Raw genomic sequence first — 11,857 nt, forward strand, 5'->3', positions numbered from 1 at the left:
TTAGTTATATATGTTAATAATACATATTAATAAGTATTAATGCATATATAAATATGATATATATTATATATATATTTTAGCATAGATGAATTGGGAAAATATCATCAAAATGTTGAATTGCCCTGTAATGCTGTATCACTATTAGCAAATATGGCTGGTTATCATCTTCTTACATACTCAGATTTTCAGTATCAAAGTAGATTTTCGTACAATTTGTATAATACACTCATAAGAGGCATGTGAATTTTAAATTTTCTTTAATTGTAAAAATAATTCTAATTATTTTACTGTTACATAAAACATATTTTAATCATAAAATATATTTTAAAAAGTTGCTATGTTGTTAATATTTTAGCATTTATATTAGAAAATGGCAAATTTTCCAAGGAAGAAATGGATAAATTTCTTTCAATGACAATAGAATTTTCTCGATATATGCAGCAAGAGATACTTGTAATTAAATTATTCTTTGATGAATATTTATATTATAATACAGGAGAGCATCTGTCACAATTACTTAATTTGTTACAATGGATGACTTCTATATCAGTGACTGGTAACTATAAAATTAATCTATCTCAATATTGGTTTGCTGGAAATATTGCAGTTTTTATTAATTTTAGATTTACGGGAAAACATTTTGATACATATACATAATATATTTTATGAATCAAGTTTATCTATGAAATGTGAAATAATTAAAAGCTTGCAAAAACTAATTACAAACTTGGTAAGGATTTATAACATCTCTGTAATTTGTGTGTATGCTATGTGCTCTGTGTGTGTGTGTGTGTGTGTGTGTGTGTGTGTGTGTGTGTGTGTGTGTGTGTGTGTGTGTGTGTGTGTGTGTGTGTGTGTGGTGTTTAACATTTCCATTTTATCTTTTTCACATACACAATATTAGGATACAAGTACATAAGAATTACAATGTACAAAAATAAAGATTGTAATTTTCAGAAATATATAATAGAAAACAAGACTTTGTAAAACAAAAATTTAGATTAATAATTTAGGTACTTAAATAAATAATCTTAATATCAATGAGATAATGATTTATTATGTTTAGTTTGTTAAACAAGGACTTGAAGAACAATATCAGAATGCATCATACTTTTTACGACAAGGTCCACTGGAAGATTTAGCAGAAATTGTATCTGTACTTACAACAGTATCGGAAAATCTTATTGTTTATGGATTAAATATACACAATTTTAATATTATATTTTTATCAAAAGCTTTGACATTTTATGAAGAGGTACAAAATTTAAACTATAAGTAATTTAATTCTAATATTTAATTGATTAATGTTTTAGCAGTATGTTATTTCTATTTCTTTTATTTCTTCAAAGATTTGTACGTTGGAAAGCCATAGTCATGTAGAAACATGGACATTGCCACCACGAGCAGTTATATATGGAGCATTTATTTCAAAAAGTTGTGCTCTCTTGTCAAGAGTTTGTAAATTATTATTAAGGTAATGATTTCTTTTATTTTTAAATTAATTATATTTTTTATTACTGATATTTGAATTATATTACAGGTATCGCCAGATGAGAACGCGTTCATATCAAATCATGCCATCAGATATATATGAGGAAAGGATTCGCATTATATGCATTTATGCAAATGATATTCATAAAGCGTTATGGTATGATGAGGTATGTATAAAAGCTAAATGTGCTAAATGCGTATCTAGATAGATATAAATAAATGACATTTTTTTAATAGTCTTTTAGTGATCGAAAAAATGGTATCCTTCTAAGCAATCTCTCAAACAAAGTGATTAAAGATTTAGGAGATTGTGATTTAGATATCTTACTGAATATAGTTAACCATTATGCTGTATTACCCTACAGATATACAATGAATAAAACAGGCTTAAATATAAGTACAAAAGAGGTATGTTTCAAATATTTAGTTATTAAATTTTAATTCCCGTGTGTATTTATCATAAATCATAAAATATAAATATAAAATATTACAATAAAAATTTAAAACTCTGTATTTTCGATACATTCGACAAGAAACGACAATTGCATATCGTTATGTCTGTACTATCCATAATTTAACAATAATCTATTTATTATATATTAATTTTTAAACCAAATTTTTTGGTAAAATATTTTTCTCATATATATACTTGTGTTCTGGATGATAATTATTTTGTTTATTTTTTTTCTAGGATGCCAAAACTATGGCTTTATATTATTATCCTGCAGTAAATGAATTTCTTGCTGCATTCACAAGCGATTAATTCACAAGAAATTAATTCGTAACTAAATGAAAAATACATCATATTCTTTATAATTTGTACATGCACATAAGATTTTATTAGAGTAAATTAACTATTGGAAAGTAAGCAAATGTATAAAGATATAAGATTAAAGAGACATATTATATATTATTGAAATTATTATTGAATTATTGAAATAATCTGATCTAAAATATTTTAATGATATAAAGAAGATCAAATCATAATCTGATCTAAAATATTCTATAGTATATCAATAATCTGATCTAAAATATTTTAATGATATAAAGAAGATCAAATCATAATCTGATCTAAAATATTCTATAGTATATCAATAATCTGATCTAAAATATTTTAATGATATAAAGAAGATCAAATCATAATCTGATCTAAAGTATTCTATAGTATATCAATAATCTGATCTAAAATATTTTAATGATATAAAGAAGATCAAATCATCAATCGATAATAGTTTTTAACAAGACGACTGCATCCACTTGCAAACAACAAAAAAGAAGACATTATTATAAAGCACAACTAAATTTCTTGCTCTAATAAAAATTTATAAAAAATGTCAACTTGCTGCAATGTATTGATGAAATCTATTATCAAATTGTTGGCATATTGCAAATGTTTTGCTTTCTATAATAATATAATTATCAATTATATATGTTATGTAAAAGAGAGATATTATGTATTATTTTTTTTCAAGTTTTAATTATATATAATTAAAAAATTCGATTTATGGCAAATTATATTTGCCATATATATTAAATGATCCAAATGAAAGGGGGATATTAAGATCTTTAATAAATACGACTTTATTTTAATATTCGTAATAATACAGTTAAAAAACTATTTACTAAAAATTTTGAAAAAAAATGATTTAATATTAATTTCTTGGTTTAAATTCTATATATATATATAGATATATTTTTAATCTGTATAGTTATACAGATATTTCTCACATATAATAAGGCAAGTATGCTCTTTATCATTTATGATAATTTGATTATAATTGTTTTTATTTTCAATATATGATATTATGAGAGACTAAAGGATTATATTATTTACAATTATTACTAGCAATTGATAATTATATAGAGTAAATCTTATTCTCTATCATTATCTTTTATTTTTTGCACAAATTACAATATACTCTGAACTCTAATTATAGCATATATAAGAAAATAATATTATCAAATGGTGCAAAAAAATTATAAAGGAAATGGGAGGGCTCGAATAACTGAATAAAAGTATATCAATTGTATCGCGTTAAATCATACGAAATAAATATGTGTATTTGTGTGTGTATTATTATAAATATTTAAAAATAATGTTTAAAATATAATTGTTTTTTATAAATATCACAGAATTTTTACTCGTGATATAATTTTTGTAAAATATTTTTTAAAATAATTAGATTTAAGATATTTCTCATTTTTTTAATTTGATAATTAATAAAGATAAAATCATACGCATATATGCCGATATGTTATATTTTATTAGATATTAATAAAAGTTAAATGTAGCAGAAGAAAACACATTTTTATGATATGATCTCGGAAATTAAATATATGATAAAATTTATTTTGCCATTACACTTCGATAATATGTCTTATTGTTCAATGTTTTTATTCGCTTAAGTTTTAATTCCTATGATTAATAACGCAAAAAATATCAAGCGACGCGATTGCGTCGCGACGCCAATTATTTTGTGTTCAATAATATAAATAAAAAGTGCTAATTTATGTCACATACTCATTAGTGGATCAAGTTTTACATTTTCAGATGAATACACTATGGGCAGTGACTTTAGCTTAAATCGTAAAAAATTGTTCAATGTAAAAATAATATATACATTACGAAGACTATGATGAAAATCTGCTTTAACTAATTTTAATGAATGTATAAATATTATGGCACGAACAGATTAATCAAGCTCTAATAAGTTTGCAAAATATCGGCCATATCATATTCCTGTTGTACTTAATATGTGATAAGGATACACTTACATGATAATTGTATTAAACTTTTCACATTATTAATAAATCTTTGATAATTTTTTTCTATATATTTTTATGAATTAGTATATTGCTTTTCTTCAGCTACTTGCATATTAATAAGATTAAATTTTGTACAAGTATGTATATGTATGTATAATATTGCAAGTATATATGAGAAAGATAATACACTTTATACTATATACCTCAATTTGTATAATATTTATAATATTTAATGCACAATGTATTCAATATACATGTTTATAAAAAAACTGAATTTTAGAAATACAATATATTTGGGTTTGCAAAGTTATGTGTAAAAATATTTCTTTTCATGTTTTAAATGTTTTTATAAATTAACAAAATTAAACACTTTATCATATAATAGACATTTCAGATTTGCAGAAAATTTATGATTATAAAAATGACATGTGATTCAAATGCACTATTTTGTCACACATAAAGATATTACAAATGATAAATAAATACTTATAAAATGTCAATGCGTATGTAAATGAATAATATAAAAAAAGAACAGTAACTAAGATTCTAATATGTTCTATTGCATTATAATATCTTTGTTTTGTAGATTCTAGAATATGAAATTCCAGTCTGTATAAATCGAAAATAAATTCTCGCATTGAACACAATATATTCGTATTTCATACATTTAAAACTTACAGTTTTAAAAAAAAGATATATATATATATATATATATATATATATATATATATGTATATATATTTGTATATGTGTATATATACATATATATCTTATAGTACTGACAAACTTCTGCATAATTTCTACAAAGGCTTGTTTCTCTTATACAGTTCTAAGTTAATGTTACGACTTTAGCTTCACTTCCTTACAATTAAATTTATGTAAGTAAAATAAACATTGTAATACATGCATTTGAATTTATGAATACTGCAAGCCAGAAAGAGACTCGGTTTTTCTTTCGATATCTGTTACATAATAGATTTTTTAAACAAAATTTAACATCATTTACACCCACAAAATACAGCCCGTATTCGCCCAAAATATACATTGATATTTTCTTGCTTATTTCGTATAAAACGTATTGATACTGTTTATAATGATATGTATTCTAAAAATACAAAAATACATGAAAATTTATTATAATACATATAACAAATATATTGAAACAGAAATATTTAATTCGCACTTGTACAAAATATTTCTCTTACTCAATTATCTAAAAAAATGGATGCATATTTATTAAGATTTAACTTTTTTGTCACCATACTCTTACACTATTAATATAATTTTGTATAAGGAAAAGGGGAGGTTTAGTATAATTTATAAAGTATTTTAATAAATGTAGACGATGTGTATTTACATTGCATGATGTAATGCTTATCGTATGTGATAAATAACTTTTTCATCATCTATATAATACTAACATGTATATATACTAACATGTATATATACCTACATACATATATGTGTATATATAAATGTATATATATATTATATAGATGTGGTCTCTATCAATCTCTACCTAAAAATTTTGCGAATATAAACATAAAAAATATCTATGTACTTAAAACATATTAATAAGTATTATATAAATGTAGGAATATTATATATATAAACTATAGAATATACAAGCTTCTCTTGAATAACAGAATTTGAGCGAAAACGAGCTGTTAATAGCACAGAATTATATTAGTATTTCCCGGTTTTAAGATCGCTGTTTCAAAATCGGAACGCAAACTTGTTTATTTTCCAGAAACTGTCCCATAAATTTAAATGGCTAGTCTACACGAATGCGAAACAGGAATGAAAAAATGAGCGAGATAGAGCGATATTTTATGAAGTTGGCTATTTTAGTTTTCGGCATTTACTCGCTCGAAAAACAATTCGTGATCTTTTACAATTCTTTGGTAAAAATCGATATTATAACCAGGAAATAATGTATTTTCTACGCATATACAATATTTCATGGAGTAGATTGTACTATTTGAATCATGACATAAAGTAAAATGACTTTTTGATCAATAGAATACATTCTATAAAAAGTATGCGGATCATGAAAATAAGAATGAATACGTATTTGATTACAAGCACTAAGATTAATCATTTACAACGGATAAAGTTGTCAACTGTATAGATTTTATCCTAATCAATTTATCTTAATCATTTGCTTTAAATTTTGAATATCTATCTTTGGCACAATGTATTAATTAAGCAAAACTAGTTATAATTATACATGAAAAATAATAAAATGAAAACACGAATATGTACAGGTCACAGTTCATACATACATACATAGACATATATAAATTCATATGTATATATGTGTACTTTTTTTTCTTAAAACCTGTACCAATCACATTTGTCCAAAGAAGCATAATACAAGTTTTGTCTAATGATATAAATAAACTCCAAAAATTTAATCAATTTTATAATTAAAATTGTTTTCTAGATATATCTCTACATATATAGATGTTGAAGATACATCTTTATATATGACTTATATAAGTATACAAATACAAATATAAATACATATTTATATTTACATTTGTGTAATACCCTAATATGTATTACGTATTATATATTTATATCTGTATTTATAACTTTATATTGCTAACAAAAGTAAATATTCAGGGCATCGTCTTTAGGATAATGATCAGTTTGATGTATACTTGATAATTACGTTCTTTTGTATATCTGTACACACAAGAATATATATATATATATATATATATATATATATATATATATACACATATCTATATTATTTTGTCCCTGACACTTACACACTTGCAGTTCTTGCACTATAAAAACGAATTTATGCTTCACTTCACTTTTAGCAATAACACTTTTGTACATAGAGCAGTATATGCATTTATTATCAAAAGAACGATATAGATAACAGTTAACAGTACGGTGATAAAATAAAACAGATCAGTCCCAACTTCCGTCACTATCTTCATCGAGCGCGTCTTCCGCATCGGAGATCATACTTTCGTACGAAAAATCCGGTTCTTCTTCTAGGAACTCGTCCAATTTTTTCTTATTCGAAGCTAACTTGCGTTTTTTCGTTGTTAACGCAAGTTCATCTTCTGGCGATCGCTCCTTACGAAATTCATAGACTAGTGGATAAATATGTTCAATTGCCGCTTGAACTGCAGCAACATTAGGTGCTGCAATACATAATATATGATCATTAGGTACATAGTAGGTACATAGTAGGTTTGATTTTATTAATTGCATGAATATATCACTCAAATCGATTAATGTTTAAATGTATTTTGTTTATCCACGATTTAGATGTGTATAAATAAAATGTGCTTAACTTTTTATATTCAACGCTATGTTTCTTTTAATTTAATTAAAGCTTTTAATCTATTCTCGTGCACATTAGAAACAAGAAATTAAACAAGAAATATTAATTTTGACATTAATATTGCAACAAAAATTTTGTGTAACTTTCTCTACATTTCTTTAATATCATTTTAAATTGTAATAAAATGCAAATTAGCAAATGGGATATCAAAAATCATATGTTTTTCTCTATAAAACAAATAAAATATTTCTAATTACAAACCTGTCACAGTAACACTTCCTGTAGAAAATATCTTCAGAGTGGCTTTTAGTTCCTTTAATTTATATGTAACACCAGGATGTAATTCCGGCTCGTAACTGTATAGTGTGTAAAAATATTTATACATTTACAATTATTATATACATTTCACAAATTTGGATATAGAATTATTAACATTAATACAGTGATAATAAGTAAACGCGCGTTAATTAGTAAATTTAATTTTCTTAAACAAGATAATTTTCTCTTATAATCATAATATAATTATTAGTTAACTATACTTTTGTATACTTACTCTGCATTTTCTTTGTGATGCACCGAAAATAATGTTATCTTGATTGCAAATGGCATACAACAAGTACCTAGTACGTTCACCACCCTATAGTTATTAAATCTTACTTTGAATCCAAGCTTTTGAAGAGAACGAGCGAACCTACGCGCTGCAATTTTCGCTTGTATCTCACTGGTTGCTCCAGTGCAAGTTACTTTGCCAGATGACCAGATAGATGCAGTGGTATATGGTCTCCTTAATTTCATTGTTATCATCTGAAAATATCACATACAAAAAATCCATGTACATATTTTTAAATACTACCTCTGTTTTCTCAATGCATTATGTCTATAGATATTATTATATCTATAAATAGAAAAAAATAACAAAAAAGTATTAAAAGGATATATGGAAAGAATAAATATACACAATCAGCTTAAGAAATATGATGTGCATAATTATTGGAAGACTTAAAGTATCACAGCAACTTTAAAATAAACTTAAAATAAACTTTAAAATAAATTTATAAATTCTTTAATCATATTCCACAAATAAACAAATTTAAAATTTTTGTATTTAAAAAGAGAACCAATAGAATAAATATAAATTACTTTGTAATATTATTCCATTCAAACCCTATAAATTTTATTTAAAAGAATGTTTTTTCAGTTTTAAAATTGCAAGATATTAATTTGTAATATTATGTGACACAATTAATAGCTATTTTATTGAAAAGATATATACATATAACATACCCCATTTTCTCGTCTGTATTCAACATTGGATCCATTGAGTGCTATTTCTCGCAAATTTAGATGACACCTTACACTAAAACTACAAACTACATTATTAATAACGATATCGAGCTCAGGAGGTTCTTCATGAACTTCGGCATGATCCATATATGGTTGAAGTTGCCCATCAAACAATCTATTGTCTTTTTCCTCCGGATTGTCCAAATTATTAACATCCTCTACATGATTCAATGATTTATTAGTTAATGGTTTCATGCCATTTTCTTGAATAGCAGTTGCCATAATATACCTGCAATATACAATGAAATCAATCTTTAAAATGTAGTCTTTATATTATTACATCTATTTCAATTTTATCAAACTTAATATTTAAGATACTATGTATACAATTGTATGGGACATTACAATTATCAGTTATAAATATTTATATATTATTAGTACACGAACAAACTTTGATAACCCAAGAGAAAATAAAGGATTTGCTATGTAAACTTCAAACTAATTAAATTTAATAATATTTGAGAAAAAAGATATTTTTTTATTACAATAATCTATACAATTTTAAGCTAAAAATAAATAACAATATAAAATTGTAACTAATGCGATATAATTAATATCATCTTATGTCCTATATAAATTTAGAAAGCAATCCATTAATTTGATATCAAATGTAAAAAATATTCTTTAAAAAATTTCAATAAAAGATTATTTTGTATCTCGCAATTTTGCAATTTTAAGTAAAAATCTTTTAGTCTCAGTATAAGTAATTTAATAAAATAAGTAAAAATATATTAAAATATTTAGTATAAATTTGTAAAAATATTTAGTATAAATTTGAAATTTTTTAAATTTGAAAAATTGAAAAAATAATAAAGCAAATTTATATCTCTAAAACTTCACGCATAAACTGTTTTTCGTCTCGTGAAATTCAATATTTTGCCATAAAAATGTCTTCGTAAATTTAAATAAGCAACAATCTTTTTTAAAGTTAAGCTAATTTTTAATTTTTAAAATTAAGCTAATTTTTAATTTTTTATCGTCGCAATATATAGATTTCTACTTTGCAAAAAGTGCGAAAGTAAAAGTAGCAATAATTTTCTAAAAAATTAGGAACTAAAATAAAGGGCTGAGAACTAGAACGTGATGTGTACGCACGTGGGTCGACTGCTTATAATCACCATAAAAGAGGAGGTCGACAATCGTTAACGATATAGCTAATGACGATCTGATAACGATCTGATTTACATCAAACTACGACTCGTGTTCGTAAAAAAACGTAACGCCGATTATAAATTAGAATCCGATTTCAATCGCAGAGCAAGATAAGCGTGCAACATCCGCTCACGACGCCTTAAGTACATCGAGGTTCGAGTAGGAATAGGATGATGCGAGAATGATCGTCGCCAACCAGCGAAATTACCGCGCGTGAATTTCAGTGTCCTTCGAATTGACGGTCGTTGAAGAGGGTTAAGGGTGACTGAAACATTCGACGACCCTCACGAGAGACGAGGGATGATCGTTGGGAGAAGGATCGAAAGACGCTGGACGGACGCTCGGTTTCATCCGCACGTGGGGGACGACTACTCGCGAAGGGGCGCGATTTTTAATCGTCCTGAGGACGCGATGTAACCTCGTCAGCGATCAGTCGGCGTCGCGTTTTCAAAGACAGCGCGAATATTGACAGTGATGCTGGGGAGGAACGAGAACGTGCACTCCCGAGAATGTTCTACGAGAGACGAGGGGGTAGATGTGTATCACGTTCTGTCGATTTCGTATTTCGAGGGGTGGCATTTAGGGGTGGTTACTTACGCTACGCCAAGCGGTCGCGCGCGACTCGTCCCGGATCAGAGATACCGTCTCTGTTGACAGGTTGACACAGCAGCAGAACGCAAAGCTACCTCAACAATCATTGCCATTGTTCTCAGCCATATTCGCTAGACTGGCAACTACTGACAAGCAGAACGAGCGACTCGACGACCGTGGAATCGCTCGCGACGTAGATGACCGAACGTACTATCCTGTATGGAACTATCCGGATATAGGTGTCTCATTGGCTGCCGTCGAGTCCGGTGACAGCCAATCGGCGCGCTTGACAAGCTCGTTGCGCGAAGCTCATTCGTGCATCCCCGCGATGAAACAGTTCGTCAGCCGCGATGATTGGTTATTTGAAATCCTCCAGGATATTTTTCTCTTTAATTTTCTTCAACGGTAGAACTTTAGAAATTCTCTAGCCGATCGACCAATCGGCGTGTCCGATAAATTTCGTTGAATAATAATTTACAAGTAACAAAAGTGAAGTTTTATAATTGCAGAGCAATTAGAACGATATATAATGAAGTGGTCCTGATATTTACTTAGATTTTTATAAATTAAAATAAAAAATATATAATAAATTTTTATTCATTAAAATTTTAAAAAAATATACAATAATAATAATAAAACTAAAAAATAAAATGAAAATTTTTGAGGGAAGGAGTTGGCTCTGTTTCTTTTTAAATTACATCTAAATTTTCTCATGAAATTGGAAATGATTGTAAATTGTTTATTTTTCTTTCAATTCGTAAAGTACGTATGAAATAAATGTTTTTAATACGAGAATAGCAGAGAATCCTTAACAAGAATGGCGCTCTATTTAACATGTATGTATTCTCCTCTACAAATTATCATTCTCATATTCACTTTTGTAAGCTCACTGCTCGTTATGTTATAAAGCTCAATGAATGGCAATCATGAATGCAATTTATATCGTTTATTATTATACATTGAAATTCATTGAAGAGAAAAGTGTTCGCGATTTCCCTATCCATATCATATGCTGCAGCATATTAAATAGTATATATAAAAATATATATAAAACTTGTCGAACTTGTGTATACATATTTGAATTGTCGGGATGCCAACTCCATCTGGCGCATGCGCAGAATGAAAATATCGCGCACTCCGCATTTTTTCGTTGGTTCCCTCGCTTTGCGCATAATCACGTGACCTCATGATAACCATGTAATG

The 11,857-nt window shown here is 26.6% G+C and overlaps 2 protein-coding genes across 2 annotated transcripts in view; one reads left to right on the top strand and one right to left on the bottom strand.

Annotated features, from left to right (window-relative positions):
• The window catches only part of LOC105250960 (centromere protein I), a 156,209-nt gene extending 153,823 nt beyond the window's left edge, over window positions 1–2,386 (top strand). The window contains exons 10-17 of the mRNA XM_025407534.1: window positions 81–235; window positions 356–556; window positions 624–730; window positions 1,067–1,255; window positions 1,350–1,474; window positions 1,541–1,658; window positions 1,729–1,899; window positions 2,183–2,386. Of these exons, the coding sequence (XP_025263319.1) occupies window positions 81–235; window positions 356–556; window positions 624–730; window positions 1,067–1,255; window positions 1,350–1,474; window positions 1,541–1,658; window positions 1,729–1,899; window positions 2,183–2,254 (1,138 nt within the window). The 3' untranslated portion in view covers window positions 2,255–2,386. The remainder of the gene's footprint in view (window positions 1–80; window positions 236–355; window positions 557–623; window positions 731–1,066; window positions 1,256–1,349; window positions 1,475–1,540; window positions 1,659–1,728; window positions 1,900–2,182) is intronic.
• A 4,623-nt stretch (window positions 2,387–7,009) lies between these two features.
• LOC105250923 (TATA box-binding protein-like protein 1) lies at window positions 7,010–10,788 on the bottom strand. The gene is made up of 5 exons (XM_011257313.2): window positions 10,661–10,788; window positions 8,852–9,140; window positions 8,121–8,371; window positions 7,829–7,923; window positions 7,010–7,424 (listed from the first exon to the last, which is right to left on the bottom strand). The coding sequence occupies exons 2-5, from the start codon at window positions 9,131–9,133 to the stop codon at window positions 7,186–7,188; spliced, it is 867 nt and encodes a 288-aa protein (XP_011255615.1). The 5' UTR covers window positions 9,134–9,140; window positions 10,661–10,788; the 3' UTR covers window positions 7,010–7,185.
• Between the last annotated feature and the right edge of the window lie 1,069 nt (window positions 10,789–11,857).

The sequence above is a fragment of the Camponotus floridanus genome, unplaced genomic scaffold (assembly GCF_003227725.1).
Source record: "Camponotus floridanus strain SB8 unplaced genomic scaffold, Cflo_v7.5 scaffold18, whole genome shotgun sequence".
Lineage (NCBI taxonomy): Eukaryota > Metazoa > Arthropoda > Insecta > Hymenoptera > Formicidae > Camponotus > Camponotus floridanus.

Excerpts from the sequence above, each read along its gene's own strand:
- LOC105250923 (XM_011257313.2), bottom strand. The coding sequence starts at position 9,133 with ATGGCAACTGCTATTCAAGAAAATGGCATGAAACCATTAACTAATAAA. Across the intron at positions 7,924-8,120 it reads CATCACAAAGAAAATGCAGA|TTACGAGCCGGAATTACATC; the intron begins GTAAGTATACAA and ends CACACTATACAG. Across the intron at positions 7,425-7,828 it reads AGGAAGTGTTACTGTGACAG|CACCTAATGTTGCTGCAGTT; the intron begins GTTTGTAATTAG and ends TATGTATTGCAG.